The sequence below is a fragment of the Acinonyx jubatus genome, chromosome C2 (assembly GCF_027475565.1).
Source record: "Acinonyx jubatus isolate Ajub_Pintada_27869175 chromosome C2, VMU_Ajub_asm_v1.0, whole genome shotgun sequence".
NCBI lineage: Eukaryota > Metazoa > Chordata > Mammalia > Carnivora > Felidae > Acinonyx > Acinonyx jubatus.
In genome coordinates, this window is record NC_069384.1 from 67,537,289 (window position 1) to 67,556,633 (window position 19,345).

Genomic DNA, 19,345 nt, shown 5'->3' on the forward strand with positions numbered 1-19,345 from the left:
GGAATGTCTGTGGAAATCTCACTCTCCCTTGAGCACCAGCTCATGTGTTGTCTGTTCTGTGAAGCATCCATGATTGTTCCTGTCAGAACACGGGCTGAACATGAGGCAGAACGGGTCGCGCTAACCGAACGGCACCAGCACATGTGGCTCAGGGTCAGGTGTTGTGGCTGTAACTTTTAAGCCGAGGCCAGTTTTGCCTCAGTTGGCTTTCCAGACTCCAAAAAGTGTACGTAGTTGTTCAAAAAATATTTATCTCATTAATAAATGCCCCCAAGTGGTACAAGAGTGCTACAAAAACTCAGAGAGTTGAAAGTTCATCACAAGCAAAGGTGGTTTGGAAAGGCTGTCCGGGAAGGTGGGATTGGATTTGCCTTACAGGATGAATAAGTCTTCGGTAGTAACTGAGAGATGGGACGTGGGCATCCTAAGCAGAGGGACGAGAAGACAAAATGTCAGGGCCAGGGGAGCACAGCATGTACAGAGTTCAGAGCTGCTTTGTAGTATTGATGAAAACAGCTAGCATGTTCTGAGTGCTGTAGTTACTCTACTTGTACTATCTCATTCAGTCTTCACAGCAGTCATAAGAGGTGGTTACAGATGAGGAAACTGGCACAGAGGCATCTGACTTATTCAAAGAAATGTGTCTACTAAGTGAGGAGTTTGGACCCAACATCATGACGCCTGAGCCTAGGCTCCTGGCCACTGTGGTATATTACCCATCTGCAAGGTGCCTTAGACGGAGATCGGTCCAACTTCCTCCCTGTGCAGAGATCTCAGACTTTCCAATTCCTGGGAGAATCATAAACCTAGACTCTAGCAGGTGTACAATTAAGGGTTTTGTAAGAAAGAAGAATTCAGAAATGAGATAGGGACTGTATGATCTTTGAGCGTGCAGTTAGATTCTAGCTCATATTTAGTGGAATTGAAAGGTTTTGTGCAGGGAAGTGATGTAATGAAAGAGGAGGATGTGGAGGATTAATCTCATGGTGGATGTGCACTGACACTAGGGAGATCAATTAGAATAAAAAAAGAACTTTAAAGTAGACAATTATTACTGGAACAGGCTGCTGAATCAGTCTGGGGAAATGAACAGAATGGCTTTTAGAGGGTTTCAGGTCTTCTAGTAAGTTCTATTTCAGACTAATTCTCCCTGTATTCCTTGCAACATCCCACAAATGAGCTGGGGGGGGGGGTGTGGAAATTGGTGATTTAGTAAACATTGTGTGCCTACTGTATGCCAGGCATTGTGCTAGGTACCTAAAACAGTTGGAAAGACATGGTTAATGTTTTTTATTTATTGAGAGAGAGAGAGAGAGCGAGCGTGCAAGCACACATATATGCATGTGCAGAGGGAGAGGGGGAGAGAATCCCAAGTAGGCTCCACGCTCAGTGCAGAGCCCGAGTCAGGGCTTGATCCCACAACCGTGAGATCATGTCCTGAGCAGAAATCAAGAGCTGGACACTCAACAGACTGAATCACCCAGGCGCCCCAGAAAGACTTGTTTAGATGCCTCTAGGGATGGTGCTGCCAGAGGCTTTCATCACCAGGAGGATTTGGTAGGAAGTCAAGAACTTGACGATTGTTCAACATCAGTCCTGTGCTGAACCTTTGACCTGGGTCACCTGGTTCAGTTCTCTTAAGAGCCCTGTGATATTCCCATCGCCCATGTCTTCCACACAAGGAGCCTCAGTGAGGGTAAGTGACTTGCCCAAGGCCACATGATTTTAAGTGGACACAGTCTTCTGAATCAAGTTTCTTGTCCACTGAGACTATTGTCCTTTTTCTTGTCCTATGCTTCCTTCTTTGTTTTTTTAATTTTATTTTTTTAATTTACATCCAAGTTAGTTAGCATCTAGTGCAACAATGATTTCAGGAGTAGATTCCTTAGTGCCCCTTACCCATTTAGCCCATCCCCCTCCCATCCTGTATTTCCTTGTATATTGTTCAGCAAAATGAGCTTCCCGTGTTTCTTCTCTCTGCCTCTGTAACTGCTCCTGGCTTTTTGAAGTCCCTTTCCCTTTTCCTCCATGCTGCCCCGCTTTGTGGAACAGCCTTCCTGTATCTGGCCACTCTATCTTCATTCTCCTAGAAGAACAGATTCAAAGTCCTTTCTGGGCACCTGATCCTGCCCTAGAAAAGATTACTGCTTCAGGGAAGGAGTTTTAGAGGACTGGGTTGTTCTTAGTATTTAGCCCTATTGTCAGTAACACAGCTACTAAAATTCTCCTTTCCCAGTTAGAAGTGTTGGATATGGGGACCCCTGCAACCAAAAAATGTTCAAACTTTGGAGATGGTACAATCAGGCTGTAGGCGATGCTTACAAACAGGAGGAGAGAGGTGGGGAATCTGGGAGTCTGGAGGGAGGAGAGTCAGGCAGATGGATTGTACAAGAGCCACACTCTCTCCCTGGCCACGTACAAGCTGTGAGGTCCAAGAACATTGCACACAAAGCCTGGGTGGACAGACTGAGGACAGGCCATGAGGATGTTGTGGGGTGGCTGAGCAGTGACTGTAACTTAAGAGAGGAGTGAAACCTTAGTTGACAGGGGCAGGGAGGAGGCATAATGTTTTTTTGGATGGCAGCAGCCCCACTCTAGGACCTGCTTGAACTTGGTGGCAAAGCCACCTGTCTTCCTCAGCCCTCAGAACTTGGGTTTCACTCTGGGATAGCCACCCCGCAGGCAAGTAAAGGGAATGCCTGTACAGAGGGTGCCACCTGACCCAGGCCCCATGTCTTCCAGAGCTCTCAGCTCTCAGCCCTCATTCCCAGCTGCATTAGCTTCCCATGCTCCCCCCTGCACGTCAGTTTGTGAGGCTTTGTCCCCTTCATCTGTTTCTGGTGGGATAGACAGATAAGCTGTGCTTGGCAAGGTGGGGATGTTGTCTGCGGGGCAGAGGGCCAATAGGCCTGTTCTCCCTTTGCTCCTAGGTGCTGGCTGGGATGAACGTCTACCCCTCGGAATTTGAAAACGTCAAGGAGGAGTATAATGTGCGAGGCTACCCCACCATCTGCTATTTCGAGTAAGTCTCCTGCCTCCCTTCTGACGCTCGCTCCCCTCCATGGTGGCATTTGCATCCCTGGCTGAGCCAACATTGTCTGTCCACATTTCACAGGAAAGGACGGTTTCTGTTCCAGTATGACAACTATGGGTCCACAGCTGAGGACATTGTGGAATGGCTGAAAAAGTAAGTGGGGCGGTTGGCTCAGGGGTGTGTGCCTGGAGGGAGGGTACCCCTTCCCCAGGGCGGTCCCTGGTCACAGGGCTGTGGCTGGAGCTGGGGAAGAGAAGCAGGAAGGCAAAGGGCCCTTTGTGCTGCCACACTGTGGTTTCTGGGTTGCTTCTAGGTGAAGATGGGGTCTTTGTGGGGTTAGGATATGGGAGCCAGGAGGACTTGGTGTGACTGTGGCCATGGTGACAGCATTTTAAATAGCGTTTCCCCCTTACTGTCTATCTGCTGGCTAAGGGTATTTCTCGCCTTGGATGTCAGTTTTGAGAGAGGCCCCACTGCAGGTCTCTCTGAAAATTGAATTGTCAACTGAACACTTATTTCAAACATAATTCTGTGTTCGGTGCTGTGAAGCTGCTAGGAAATACTCTCATAGCTTAGATTTGCAGAGTGCTTTGCCATTCATGTGCACTCCCCACAGACGCTGCTTCTTGGCGACCTTGTGTGCCTATTTGTAACGTGATAGATCCTTACAACCCAAAGTATCCCTCACCTGGACCCCCATCGTACTAGGCGTGTGGCTTGGGCATGACCTTGACTGGTGTGTTGAATGGGGAGTCTGTCCCCCCCACCCCTTCCCGTCACGGGAGCAGGGGAGGGGGTCGCCTCTCCTGGCAGCCTCCTCGGGCCATCCCCAGCTGAGCACTTACCCTGCTTGCTCTGGCTCTACCTGTTATCAGTCTGGCACTTACCAGTCACTGCCGATGTATGGCTCTTTGTGCATAATTCTTGGAATAATAACCAGCTAACATTTTTTGGGCTCTACTTTGTGACTGACCCTGTTCTAAAGACTTCCTATGGATTCTCATGTAATCCTCAGAACAGCCTTGTAAGGACGACATTATTGTTAGCCTTATTTAATGAAAAAGGTAGCAGTGCAAAGCCATAAAGAGCTTGTCCAGGCTCCTGTAGGTGACAGGTAGCAGGGCCAGGCTTGCCCCTGGGCAATAGCAGCTCCCCTGAGTTTTGGCTGGAGCCCTCTACCCCTTCCCCAGTTGCCAGCATGGTGGGTCTTCATTGACATCATTCCCTGAGGGGCAAAAGGTTAAATCATTAGTTATCCAAAGATACGGAGGTTGAAAATGTGTATTTTCAGAATGGGAAAGGAGGATGAATTTTGTACCCTCCCCCACCAAAAAACAACAAACTGTCAGATTCTAACGGTTGAATCTCTGTCTTCTGTTGTCAGTCCCCAGGAGATAAAACACAGCGGAAGCACCATGTTTGCATAGCATCTTTTGTTTCTTGGAAGCATTTCCACATGTCTGTCCCCATCTATCACTCATTTCCAGCCCCTGCCCGGGAAGGTGGCTCCCCATTCTTGTGTATTCATTGTCTTAACCTGGGCCTTCACTCCCCTGGTTTCTTTTCTCATTTGATAATAAGCATGTCCTCTCTTCCAGCCAGACACATCTCACTCTGCTTTGGGAGGTTTCAACAAATAGCCATCTCTTTTGTCACCAGAGCATAAAATCTGTCTGCTTCCCTCCCCCTTCTCTAACCTTTTCTGGTTTCAAAATATACTCCTATCTTTTTGGAAGGATAAGGTTTAGTTTTCTTTTAAATAGTGTTCAGACTTGCTTGCTAACCCTGCACAAGGGGAGCACGTCAGTGGAATTTCTGAGACAGGTGATTAGCTCCCCACTGGAGCCTGGCAGTTTGTTCCCCACCCCACCCCCCTCTGCCCACCGCCATCCCACCTCCTCCATCACACTGTGCTCTGGACAGAGACCTGGAGGCAGTCCTGGGCTGGTGCCTCCCCACTTCCCACCTCCTCCTTCCTCCCTCTCCTCACCCCATATGGGAACTTGGGAAGGAAACCTTGTTAGCAGTCCCTGGTCCAGCCCTGGTCTCCAGGCTCTTTGAGAAGGTTAGTAGGGTGACTCCAGGGAGGGGGTGTGCAGCATCGGGGTCTCCCTGAGCAGCCCTGCCCAGCTGCCCAACCCCCCATGATCACTGTGTCAGGGGCACTCATGGGGGCAGCTCCTCCGAAGGCATGGCTGTAGCCCACCCCACCCCAGCATAGCAAGGGTAGGTCCTAAAGGACCCCGCAGTGAGCTGCCTCCTCTCACACCCCAGCACAAGCTAGCGATATCACTGTTTTTTAATTTTTTAAAATGTTTCCTGATTTTAGGACTCTCCAAGTGAGACATGTTATTATAGAAAAACTTAAAAATATATTTAAACAAAAGGAAAGGAAGGCCCTTCCATCACCCCACTGTAAGATTATGTGTTGTGATGTTTTTGTGAATTTCCTTCCAGATTTTCCCCTACAGGTACCCAGGTCTGTGTGTGATTTTTCCCTGTGCCAGATGTTATTTTTCTTAAATTTTTTTAATGTTTTATTTATTTTTGAGAGAGAGACAGAGAGACAGAGTGGGAGTGGGAGAAGGGCAGAGAGAGGGGGAGACACAGAATCCGAAGCAGGCTCCAGGCTCTGAGCTGTCAGCATGGAGCCTGACATGGGACTTGAAGTCACAGACTACAAGATCATGACCTGGGCTGAAGTCGGACACTTAACTGACTGAGCCACCCAGGTGTGCCCCCCTCCCCCTGCCGTGCCAGGTGTTTCATGTCTTTACCGGTTTTGTCCTACGTCTTGGTGGATAGCAGTGTTCTCATATTTCCTGCTTCCTTGCACCTCTTCCCTGGGCCTCCCTGTTGGTTGCTCAGGGCTTATGTGTGGCTAAGTGTAGAAGAATGAGAATGGATCTGGCCTTGTTAATTCTCTGGATGACTTTCAGAAGACCAGGAGAGAGGAATCCAGAGCTCCTTCCCACCGTCCCCGAGTGGCTAGCCACTGGGCACTGAGTGAGGCCAGGTGAAGACCTTGGGGTCTGAGTGTGCAAGGGCCCCAGCGTGGGTGTGTTTATCATGGCAGGTGGGGCCCCTTTGGGCCCCCACTGGCTATGTTTCTCATTCTCCTCTCTGTAGGTTTCATGCTGCTGAGTGGGTTGGCACATAGAGGGTATATACATGGCAGTCCATTTTGACTTAGCCACCTGTTTCTGCCTGTGTATTTTTATCCCAACCAGCAGTGAACTGAAAGTAATCACAAAGTTTTCTTGACTTCTGATGCTTATTGCATCTTCTCACCTGTGGCATGGGCACCTACCTCAGATAAGGATCTGATTTGTGTGAATTTCCCAGTCTGGAGAGCCCAGGAAATCAGAGTCGCAGGATGAGAAAGGAATAGAAACATCAGTGAATCTGCCCCTAGAGTTTCCCTTGTAATGTTTGTATTACCTCTAGAACAGATATGGTTACCTACCTCAGTCCCACTCGAACACCTCAGGGAACAGGGCCTTGCCTCATGTTGAGGTCGCCCACTCATGTTTGAATGATTTCTATGATTTCATTTATGAAGGATATGTAGGAACATTTGGGTAGTACTTTATAAATTTATAAAATATCTTACTCTGGAACATTATCTGTCTAGATGTACCTGAGAGGTAAGGAAAGGCCTCCAAATACTTCATCTTGTAGGTGTCTGAGGTCAGGTTGGTGGCTTAAGCCGCAGAGCTGGTAAATGGAGGAAATAGGACTCAAATGCAGCTCTTCTGGCTCCCAGCATGGCTCTCTTTCCCTCCCATCTCTTGTAGGTAGAAGGTTCTTCTGTTGACTGAAGGTTCTTTCTCTGGATCTTCTACTTGTTGGTTCTCCCCTTCGGAGCCATAGAAAATAAATGTTACTTTCTCTTTCTGATGCAGTGTGAAATATTTGAAGATAGCTATTGTGTTCCCCACGTCCTCTCCATATTAAACACACAGTTCCTTCAACCATTCTTCTCTAATTCCATCATTTATTCAAAATGCATCTCCTGGGTGTGTGCATCATTAGGTGTGGGAGGTACAGTGGTAAGTGGGAGCCCCAGTCTTCAAGGAGAGAGATGTAAAAGGCATAATTCAGCCATTGTGTTTGGCCTCAGACTTCTGCTCAATCCTTCTCTGTCTAGTGTACTCTTGCCACTGTGCCCAGCTCTGGCAATCCTCTCCAGAGAGTCAGCTGTTGTCTACTGGGTGGGAGAGGGGTGTTCACCTGGCTGCTAGTCTGAGGGCCAGGATCTGAGGGCCTGGCTTTCAGGCTTTCCATGTGCCCTTGTTTCTAGCCCCAGCCCCAGCCCTGCTTCAAGGGGTGGTGCCTCGGGGTCCTTAAGCACCTTTGCTATGGGTGTGGTTGTCCCCCGCCCCCTGACTGCACCCAGCACCTCAGGTCTCTGCCTTCTGTTTTGCTAGGTCCATTTCCTAGCTTCTAAAATTGCACTGACCTCTTTTTCTATCTTCGCCGTTGTATTCTTTCCTGTTCTTTTTGCTTCTGTGGGTTCTTACTTTCTTCTTTTTAAGTCTTGTACTATTACTGTGGTGGTTTTAGAGTGTGTTCTCTGTGCTTAACTAGAAGTTTCTCAGGCACTTTCATACATTTGTACAGCAGCTAAGCCATGGCTTCTCCATTCTGTACTGTCACAAGATGTTTAAAAGTTATTTTCATTTTTGAATAGATTCCATTCACGTAATAAAAATGATTCTTTAAAAAGATACTTAAAAATCCTACATTGACAGGTCTTGCTTCCATGTGTTTCCTTCATCCTGTTCCCCACCCCCCAACCCCCTAGAGGCAACGACTTTGATTAGTTTCTTTATGCAGATACAAGCAAATGCGGATTATTAATTTTTTTATCTCTCCCTATTTTATGCAAAAATTAGTATGTTATGGTCTGTTCGGTATGTCCCCGTGGTCTATCCATGTCCATGCATAGAGAGCTTTTTGTTCTTCATCATGCTGAACCCCCATAGTGTGGACGGACTGCAGTTTATATAACCATTTCCTACCAACTAACACAGGTTGTTTCTAGTCTTTGCCATGACAGATCATCCTACAACAAATACCTCAAACATACATAGTTTTGCATGTGTGCAGGTGTACTGGAAAGATAAATTCCCTAAAGTGGAATTAGTGGTATTTTGAGTCCAAGTATGGGAGCCTAGGTCTCCTGGTGTCGGTCTAGGACCATCATCTGGCTAGTGACTCATTCTAAAGCTTGATTTTGCCACCAGCCACATCTGACACTGGCCGTGCATGGGCTGGAAGTGGTTTGCCCTCTTACTGCTATTTCCCATTGCTTGGGTTCAGGGTGGCTGAGGCCAGAAGGGAGGGCTTCTGAAGGTGACATCAAACCCAGGCCCTCTGTGGGTTGGGAGTGGCAGGTTCCGCTCTGCTAGTCACACGGCGGGGTCGGCAGATCCCATTGTGTCAGCCACATTTTCTCTCATTATCTCTAGTTCTGGCTGCTGGAACCGTACACCTTTTCTCTACTGTAGGCCCTCAAAGGCAGGAAACGATGGTTGTCTTTTCATATTTGTCATCCTAAAGGGTTTTTTCAAGTGGCAATTAAGGTGCTCTGGCAAAGGTGCGTGTGGCAGCAAAGCAGCCGGAGCTCTGTGTCACCAGCAGTCTTGTCCTCAACTCTGGAGCAACAGAGGGCTCCTGCAGCCTCTCCCCATAACATCTGGTGATGCAGATACCAGCGTGTGGTCATCCCAGGTGGAAGCAGGCTCCTGGGAGGTTAGACAGCTTCCCCAGGTTTTCAGCTAGCAGGTGGGGAGGAGGGATCTGGACTGACCTCCAAGCCTGACTTCCTGCTCCAGCGCTCTGCCTCTGAGAGAACTAGATAACTTCCTTCCAGTTATCCAGTTGTCTCTAGGAAGGATTAGTGATATAGTGTAGATGCTGTCAAGGTTAGGGTGTCCCTGATCTTGTTCCCCTTGGCCTCACTCTTCCTCATCACAATCTTCCTCCCATGCTGGTCAGTGAACACCTCGCACCACCCATGTGGCAGCCTCCCTTTCCCAGCCCCTTCCCCAGCCCAAATTTGGTCTTTCTCATACAGTTGGCCTCTCTCTTTCCTCCATACCACTGCACATACCCTGCCCCCCCGTTCTTTCCTCTCCCCACTCTCTGCCCTTCCTGTGGGGAGCTACCAAGCACAACAGAGAGCTTTTCCAAAGGTCACTTTTTTGTTGCTATTTATTATTGCCAGTTTGCTGAAAGTTTGAAAGAGCTTGAGATGCTATCAAACCCCCAGATTCTTGGGAGGAAGTGGGGTTTCTTGAATTGCCTAGGGAGCTCTAGCTGAAAGCCACTATTTATAAGAAGACATCAGCTCTACACTTCTGGGGCTCTGAGGGGAAGGCAGGGTGGGCAGGGCCAGATCGCTCACCCCTGGCTTCTCCACTGAGGGGTTTCTGGTGAGCCCTTGCAGCAGGCCATATGAGCCAGTGGGAGCTTTCACCAGGGGGCTGGATTTCGTAAGGGCTGCTCAGGCCCCGGGCTTGCTCTGAGCTCTGCCTGTTTTTGGTCTTCCAGTCCACAGCCGCCACAGCCCCAGGTCCCCGAGACTCCCTGGGCAGATGAGGGCGGCTCCGTTTATCACCTGACCGACGAAGACTTTGACCAGTTTGTGAAGGAACACTCCTCTGTTCTCGTCATGTTCCACGCCCCATGTGAGTGGAACCTTGCTCCTGCCACAGCCTTTCCTCTCTCAGCGTAGGACAGGCACTGCTCTGGGACACGAGTCCAGTGAGCATTGGCCTGTTGGATGCCTCCTCTATGCCAGGATGCACTGGTGCCAGGCAAGGTTCCCCGCCCCCACGGCACACACAGCCCACCCTGCATCACCATTGGAACAGTACCCATGTCCTCATCAGGCCCCGGTGTTCCTCACCTCAACCTAGTGGGCCTGAGCACGTTCCCCTAAGTCAGCATAAGTCGGGAAATGCAAATAAATTTCCCAGAATTGGAGGAATTAGGACTGGAGGGGTCCTGAGATACTACCTAGAACAGTAATCACCTCTAATCTAGGTGGGGGAAATTGAGGCCCCAACAGAGCCTGTATCTTGCCCAGCAGCTGAGACGGCCCAGCAAGGCCAGGTCTGGAGCCTCAGATCCCCCAGCATGTAAAATGCCTTCCTTCTGCTTCACCTGAAAGTTTCATGCCCTGAAGTGGCCACAGTGGATCAAGGAAGGGAAATGTGTGAGTGCTGTAAAAGGTGTCTGCAATAATGACTGGGAGGCCTCAGGAGTTTTCTAGGCGAGTGTCCTCCCCATCCTCTTGGAGAATGGAGAAATTGATTATAATTTGTTTCCAAGAGGGAGAAGGTTGCACCTGGAGGGGTGAGCAAGGGGATGACAGCCCTGGGACACAGAGTTCCTAGGAAAGTCAGGCCCACTGCCATGGGTGCCCAGGGTCCTCAGCACCCTGGGACAGATGGGAGGCGGGGCATGCTCTTCTTTTAGAGCTTCTTGCCAGCTCTTTGGTCCAGTGATGGCAGGAAAGAGATTGTGAAGAAAAACAAGCAAGAAATAACTACTTTGGGTTTATTTTATTTTAGTTTTTAAAGTTTATTTGTTTATTTTGAGAGAGACAGCACGAGCAGGGGAGGGCCAGAGAGAGAGGGAGACAGAGAATCCCAAGCAGGCTCCGTACTATCAGCATGGAGCCTGACATGGGGCTCGAACCCACGAAACCATGAGATCATGACGTGAGCCAAAACCAAGGGTTGGATGCTTCACCGACTGAGCCACCCAGACACCCCTATAAATAACTTTGTAGATCAGTGCCATAAACCGTCCTGTCCATAGAGGCATATTCAGTGAGGAGAATGCAGTATTAATCGTCGCATGTGTAGGGATCTTTATGCTAACAGCTGTGTATCACCCTGTGGTGATAAAGTGGCTCCCCCTAGGGTCACCTTTCACCTTACCCACAGCGCCAAAAGGCAAGTATGATTAGCCCCATTTTACAGACAAGGAGACTGTCTCACAGAGAAATGGCACAAATTGTACATTGCTCTATAAGTCCTATACTGCTGAGCCCTGGTCTCCCTACCCTCCCCTTTCTCTGCTGTATCGCATGGGTTTGGTTAGTTGGGAGCTGTTCACAAGCAGATCACCATTGGGGATTTCCTCAGCTCCTTTCTTTCTAATAAGTGCCAGATTTTTAAGAGAATCCAAAGGAAAGTATTCCTATACCCTTTTTTCTGAATTTCTAGAAAACTGACAAAACACGCAAACAACTAAGTTTCAAAGAGCTTCCTGCTTAAGGGTGATGATGGGGCCTTGGGAGCACTTCACCCCCAGCCCTGCCAGGGCCTTAGTGAGCGTGTCCCTGTGGTTGGCAGGAACCGAAAAGCTGCCTGCCAGTGAGCCTTGCAGCGTCTTCCTGGCTGAGATGTGCTCTCCCCACCCATGTCAGAGCTGCTGATGGAAGCCAGTCGGGCAGCAAGTTACATTGCATCTAGAATTGGGATCACCCCGCCTGTATCCCTGTCCCAGCAGTACTGGCTGACTGTGATCAGTTCCTCCCTGGGAATGTCACCCCTGCGTGTCGGTCCTTGCAGCCTGCATCAAGAGAGCCTACCCAGTTCCTGACACAGTACAGAATGGTGTGAGCAGTGATTTGTGGTTTATGCATCTCCACGTGAAGAGTATGGACCCCTTTGATGAATCCTGTATATTATTCCAAAACAATGTGTACCAGATACATTGGAATTGTTTTGTTTTGTTTTGTTTTGTTTTGAGAAGGGGAGGTACAAGTGAGTGAGGGGCAGAGAGAGGGGGAGAGAGAAAGAGGCGGGGCTCACCTGAAGCAGGGCTCGAGCTCACGAACCACGAGATCATGACCTGAGCCGAAGTCAAGTGCTTAACCCACTGAGCCTCACAGGCGCCCCATATTGGAATTGTTTAATAATTGTTTATTAAGCCCTTTCTTTTTCAGAACCTGGGTTGCACACTGGGTAATTTTTGTCTGTGTTCTTTCTTGTAGTCTTTGGTTGTGAGCAGTCTATTGTAGTAGCTGATGCTTACAGGGTCTGGGGCCTGGAACCTGTCTGTCCCTTACCCTCTTCCCTCCCTGAACCAGAAGGATCTTGTTCATTACTTCACCCCTCCCCCACCCAAGGTCATCTGTGGGCATGGAATAAGGGCTTAAAGAATGAGAAAACAAACTAATAAAGTTGTTTAGAGCTAAATTAGAGAAAGAGAGCCAGAAACCAGATGGCTCTTGTTTTCCCCATTAGTCATTGTTATTAATAAATATTTTGAAAGCCACCCCGCTCTGTGTAGAGCCCTGTTGAGGGGGCTATGATTTCAAACTTAGCAAACGGGAGACGTCTGCGGCTTCTGCTGGTGGGTGTCTGCCTGTGAGGGCCCCTGCGTTCCCAGACGAAGTACCTGCTAGCCCCCTGGCTGTGCACGTGTGTGCGTGTGTGGGTTTACTTCTGCTGGACCAGCAGTGATAGGGATCAGGGCAATAGCATGAGGGGAAACTTCCTGATGAGCTGCCTGTTACTGTTCCTGTCAGAGGGGAATGGCTTCCCATTGGATAATCTCTCTGCACAGTACTTCCGTATCCAGGAGTATGGTCTGTCATCTGAGAAGGGAGGGAATGCACGCAGTTTTGAGAGAATTCGGAACCCAAGAGGGGAGAGCCGCAAGCACCGAACTTTTGGCTGCCTAGCTGTGAGTCTTATGCTGGAGTGCTCCCCATAACCTGCAGTGCTTGGGAAACCACTTTTGTGGCATTTGACCTGGGGAAAAGGATAAACGGCAGGAGGCCAGAGACTGGCAGTGCTGTCCTAGTTTTCCTAAGTGCCTAAAAGGTGAATGCTGGAAATCAGTAGTATTACAGGCTTCCATCCCAGAGCAAACAGGAAGTGGTTTAGAAGCAGACCGTTTGGAGGCTTAGAAGAACTAGTTGGGATCTTTCAACACAGGAGACCATAGTTTCTACTAAGGATTGCTGGATGTGCTTGATTTGTTTCTTAGGACATGATTACTGAGTTCGTGAATTAACACGTCTTTCTTTTATCAAAAGCAAATCTCTGTTTTCCTGACTGTATGGATAAGAGGGGCGGGATGGGGCCGCCCTGACAGGAGCACCTCCTTGGTGCTGAATGAATGTGAGTCAGGCCTGGCTCTGTCTAGAGGGTGGTACTTGTTTTTTATTCAACAGTTTTGTTAACACTCTAAAAAACAAGGCATACTTCTAAATCTGCAAGGGTTAGAGCTGGAAAAAGGATAGCTAGCTAAAATATTGAACAATTGCATTTAAGATTTTTAAAGATGCCAATAGTCTGAAATAGGGCTCAAACTAAAAAGCTGAATTTGTTTTTCTGACTTTCTGGTAATTAAAAAGGGATGCATGTACATTTTATAAAGGGATAACGTAGGAAAATATAGAGAAGAAAATTAACATTCCTGACACTGACTCCCAGAAACAGTCATGGTCCCTCTTTGCAGTGTTATTTCTATGCACAGAGTATGTGCTTGCTCAATGTCAGATGCTTCCGGTTCCACTCTGAAAGGCCAGGAAGAGAAAGGATCTTCAGCTTTCCACCTTACTGATGCCTGCCCAGGTGGGTGCTCCCTGGCATCTGTACGTTCCAGAAGCAAATCACTTGGTTCTGTGCTTGAACTTTCACAGGGTACCTATGGAGCTGACCCCCTGGATTCTTGGCAGGAAAAGCCCCTGTTGTTGCCTATTATCAAACCTCCAGTGGCCTCCTGCTTCTTTACCGTCTTTTCCAGCTTTCTTGCCACTTACTTTCCACCTCAGCCTCTCCTCTTGCCTTATTACCTTCTTTCCCTCACCCTTGCCTTCTAGCTGGAGTAGGTTAGAAACCTCACACAGATCCTTCTGCAGCCTCTACATCTGATGCCTGAGTCATCACTGAGCAAATAAGCACAGGCGCTCAGCACAGTGCAGGGCCCTCCACGTACGTTAGTTCCAGTCCTGGCCCAGATCACACCGAGGGAAAGACAGGGGCTGAGATTTACAAGCAGGTTTGCTCCGTGGACCTCGCCTTCCGGAATTGGGATGAGCCTCCTGGGGAGGACAGTCTGAGTGTGAGCAGTGGGCTCTGAGAGGAGGGTGTGTGCTGTGCAGTGTAGGGATAGAGTGGGGGGCTCACTCGTAGCCCTGGGGCAACCCTCCATGGCTCAGCGCTTCCCCCTTTGCATCCATCTGGCCTTCAGTGTGGGGCCTGGCATGGACGAGGGAGGCTGCAGCACCAGGCCCAGCTCTCTGACCCCACAGAGGACAGTGTCCAAAAAGGGTGTGGTGGCCGAACACGGACTACTGCCGCTCCTGGAGCCTTTTGTTTCTTTCTGCAACTTCCTGAAGGAGAAAAGTCAGAATGCATTGTCCTCATCTTCTTGTCACTGTGTGTTTGGCTGCAGGAACACCCACCTGCTCCCCCCGTCTGTGTGCCTGCAGCCCTGCATTGGGCCACGGAAGGACACTACCTGAGGGAGCGTCACCTACGTGGGGCTGGTAGAAGGAACAAAGGAGGGCTCACAGGGAGGGTGTCCCCGAGAAGCAGCTTGTCCCCCCCGTGCACCCCTGCCGCACCCACCTGCATTCCTGGGCAACAGGTCCAGGGGTTTTCTTGGAAACGTGTGCTGGAGGCTGCTGGGCCTGGCCTGCCTTCCAGGAGCTGGGCTGTCTCCCTTGGCTCGGTAGCAGAGCCCTGTCAGACTCCAGATTTTCTGCTTCTTACTTTCTGTCTTATTCTCAATTAATATGATCTTCGTATAAAATCTAGAAGGTACAGAGAAGTATAAATGATCAAGGTGGAAAAAAACCACCTACGATCCCGTTATCCAGAAGCAACCACTTGTCACTTTTTGGCGTCATTCTTTCTAGTTTATTCCCCCCCCCCCTTTTTTTTTATTTTTTCAATCAACATATAGGTAAATAGAGTTTTTTTCTGACATGTGTGGATTTGTGTAACTGTCATGCCATAAAAGTCCTTCATGCTATCACTTTTATTTTTAATTGCACAAACAACATAAGGATAATATTAACGTTTTTATTATTGGCAGCGCAAGGTTCAAGGGATATAGAAGAATCTAGTATGAACAGTGAAGTCCCCACTCCCTCCCCTGAGCCCCTACTGGGGTTGACCATTGCTACCAGTTGGAACATCTTTCTCCTCCTTTTGTGCTTCTACCTAAATATCAGTGTTTTGAGTTTAGGTTTTTTATATTAATAGTATCATTTCCTGTCTTCTTCTGTGGCTTGCTTGTTTTCACTTACCAGTGGGTCTTGAAGATGTTTTTGTGTACATGTAGATGTTGGCATATAAATCTACCTCGATCTTTCCAACCATTGAATGGTATTTAATAATTGAGATATAGATTTTAAACCATTCCCTAGTGATAGACATTGGCCACCAGTCTTTGATTAGTCAAACAGTGCAGTGAACATTTGTAAGCATATGTATTCGGGAACATGTCTAAATATTCGTGACTCACTCCTGAAACTGAAGTTCTGGACCACAGGATGAGTGTGCTTGAGCTTCGATAGATACTGCCAGCTTCCCTCCAGAAAGTCTTTGCCACACCTGGCAGTGTGTGACAGCCTGCATCCTTGCCAGCCACAGATACTGTCCGCCTTTTCAATTCCTGCCAAACTGGGCAAAAGGGCAACTTGCCCACAGCTCCTTGACCTCTGGAGAAATTGAGCATCCTTTCATGTGCTAGTCAGCCTTCCGTAGTTCTTCTGTGAACCACTTATTCGTATCCTTTGCCCATTTTTCTGCTGGTTTTTTTTCTTCTCGAGCTGGAACTCTATACTTATCGATAGTAATCTTGATAAGTTTTCTCACACGAGCCACGTGTTCTCTTTGTAGTCTGTTACTAGCTCTAACTTTATGGTGCCTTTCATTGTACAAAAGCTTCCTTTTTTGTAGTCAAATAGTTAAGTAGAATATTTATGGAGCACTTACCATGGATCAGGCATTTGTTCTAAGCAGTTTGTATCTACTAACTCATTTGATATTCACAACAGATCTTAAGAAGTAGATATCATGATTTTCCCTAATTTATAGGTTGAGGCAGAAAGGCACCAGAAGGTTGAGAAACTGGCCAAAGGTCACTTAGCCAAAAAGATAGAGCCAGGATTAAAACCTGCACCCCTGAGCCTTCTGCAAGCCTGTCTTTCCCCATCTTGACCTCTGGGATTCATGGCTTGCCTGGGAAATCCATCCCTAGGTTATAAAACCAGTGCCCTGCATTTTGTTCTAATATTTTTGTTTTTTTCATCTTGTTCTTTAATTCCTCTGTATTCTTCATCTTGTTGTACCAGATGGGAAGAAAGGGTTTAATTTTATTTAAGTCCTTTTTTCCATGCATGTTTTTCCCTTACATCTTTCTTAAAATTATCTTGTGTTTTCTTATGTTATTAAAAATTCTTTTTTGTACATGCTTTTTGTGGTCACATAATATTCCATTGTATAATGGCACCATAAATTACTTAGCCAGCATCATAATGTTGCAGGTTCGAGTTGTTTACCGTATTTCCCCATTATAAATCACACTGCAGAGAACAGTTTCATGCATAAATATTTGTCCACATGTCAGATTATTTCCTTAGGATAGAAGCCTGGAAGAAAAAATTTAAAAGCTTGTTATCTACATTTTCCACTAATGTAAAGGAAGAGAAAAAAAACCAACACTCTCTTTTTGCACAAGAAGAGGGCTGTGTGATGGATGGAGGCATCCATCAGTGTGTGAGCCTGCCCCCAGAGTGTCTGTGAGTATCTACGAGTCAGCTTTGTTGTGTATACAGCTAGAAGCTTTGAAAGAGCCCTGCGGTCCCTGGAGGAGCTCATCACAGTGTTAAAATGTGAGTGTGTCTGCTAGCATCTGTAGGAGCCCCACTTCCTGACATGCTCTCAGCCAAGTTCCAGGCAAGGCAGCAGGAATGTGGATAGGAGAATCCAGGCTCCCTATAGGGTCCCAGTTACATGGGAGCTTTCCAGATTAATCTGGTCCCCTGGAAAATCCTGGTTCCAGGATCCATGGAAGTCTCCATAGCTGATCTGTAATAAAATCATAGGTATAATTAAAGTTGGTGTAATCCAGAGGAATTGGAAAGCTTGGGGTTGACGGGAGGCTAACATTCCCACAGCCAGAAAAGAATGTGCTCGAGGAGTTGACACGCAGCCCCTGTGCCAGGTCATGAAAATCAGCGTAAGTGCACTTACACAGATGATAAAAACCCAACAAGGAAGTTTGGCAGTAAAACTTAATGGCCTATCAAATCACAATCAGGACACTAAAACTCTGTGGGCTGGAGTCCTGCTTCTGCTCTGTAACCTCCTCCTCTGGCTCTCACGCAGCCCCCATGGCCAGGACATCCTGAAGGCCAGGCCCAAAAGGCTGGGGCTGGGGTCAAGGCAGGCACTGCCCAGGACCCACAGAGCTCCAGAACAGGTGGGTACCAACAAGGGAGATGTTCGTCTGGCCAGACCTTTCTCTTCTTTGGGGCCTGGTCATTCTCCTTGTCATAACTCTCTTTACAGAGGTTTATTGCCTAGCCTTCGTATCTTGTTCAGGAAGCAGAGGGAACTGGTGCTGTAAGCAAGGGGAAGAGTACTCTAGGGTATGAAGGAGAAGCTGTAGAACAAAATCTATAGATGTTGGAGATTTCCAGAGATGTTTTACAGACCTTGTAAGGAGCAGAAGTGAATAAATGGTGGGCAGGGGGTGGGTATGTACCCAGTAACTGGCTTGGCTGCCAGTTATACTAAATAGTCAAACTAGCAACTATTCGGATACAAGCATGACTCTTGCCCCAAAAGAATTTAGTCCAGTTAAACCTTGTGCGCACAGGTGTAAACCTGAACAGTATAGGCATGAAGTTAACTCATCCAAAATGTGTGTTGACTGCCATCCTCAGTATCAGGGATACGGTGGTGAGCTAGACACACAGCCAAGTCTGTACAGAGCTTGCATTCCAGTTGGAATGGACAGGTTCAAGTAAGAAGATGACTCCAGTTGTTGTTTTTTTTAAAGTTTATTTATTTACTTTGAGAGAGAGCACGAGCTGGGGAGACGCAGAGAGAGGGAGAGAGAGAATCCCAAGCAGGCTTCGCTCTGTCAGCACAAAGCACGAAGTGGGGCTTGAACTCACAAACTACAAGATCGTGACCCAAGCCGAAATCAAGATTCAGATGCTTAACTGACTGAGCCACCATAGGCACCTCCTGATTACTCCAGTTGTTTTGAGTACAGTTAAGAAAATAAATAGGATATTGGAAGAGAATATGATGGTGTGAGGCTCCTCCGGATTAGATGATCAGGGAATTTCTCTGTGGAAGTGACATCTGAGCTAACACCTGAATGATGTGAAAGTGGTCAGCCGTGCACAGACATGGGGAAAAGACATGTTCCAGGTGAGAGTACATGAAGACCCGTGAAGTAGAAGTGAACTTGGTCTGATAGAACAGAAAGAAGGCCACACGTTGCAGAGCAGAGGACAGGAGGGAGGTGACAGGAGCTGAGGTCGGTGGGTGGGAGAGTCAGATGGCGTGCAGTTTATGGCCATGGTGGAGTTTGGATTTTGATGTACCTGTAATGGACAGCCATTGCAAAGTTATAACCAAGAGAGTTTGATCTGATTTATGTCTTGAAAAGATGTCCTGGCTGCTCCTAAATATCAGAAGACAGCAATATAACAGTCACAAGGCAGTACGAAATTAAATGCCATGGAAATATATGAATAAGTACTTTGTGAGTAGAAGAGAAATGGTTGGTTTGGTGGGGATGGAATGAACCAAAGACTCAGGGTAGGGGCCGGAGCCTGGCAGGCACTGTGTGGAGATGCCTGGTCCATCAGGGCAAGGGCTGTGATGATGAGGAGTGGGTGCTGACGGACAGAAGAATTTGGGGGGAATTTTGTGTCATGTGGACACAGTGATGGGAACTCCAGCCAGAAGATCCACCTCAATCCCATGTCAGGGCCCATCTCTGGCTCTAATGAGCTTGTCCCATCTGTCTCATTGGGCTGGCAAAGCCCAGTACAGTGAGCAAGTACTTTTATTATCTTAAGGAGAGTCCTGGGAGACCGGGCCAGAAGTCCAGGAGAGAGGCATGAGTGCAAACTAAAGAGGCTGGACATTTCCCGGCATATCTTCCACTTGTCCCTCCCATGTCTGCGATAGACCCTTCCTCCCAGTGAGTCAATTCTCAGGCTCAGAGTCCATCTCTGGCCCACCACAGATAGAAGCTAGCAGGTGATATGGAAGTCTATTTGCTACCCCAGCAGGACAGTGG

The 19,345-nt window shown here is 47.9% G+C and overlaps 1 protein-coding gene across 1 annotated transcript in view; it reads left to right on the forward strand.

The window, feature by feature from the left end:
- PDIA5 (protein disulfide isomerase family A member 5) overlaps nucleotides 1-19,345 on the forward strand; it is a 91,087-nt gene that overhangs the window by 52,450 nt on the left and 19,292 nt on the right. The window contains exons 9-11 of the mRNA XM_027061005.2: nucleotides 2,931-3,022; nucleotides 3,116-3,187; nucleotides 9,593-9,729. Coding sequence (XP_026916806.2) covers nucleotides 2,931-3,022; nucleotides 3,116-3,187; nucleotides 9,593-9,729 — 301 coding nt within the window. The remainder of the gene's footprint in view (nucleotides 1-2,930; nucleotides 3,023-3,115; nucleotides 3,188-9,592; nucleotides 9,730-19,345) is intronic.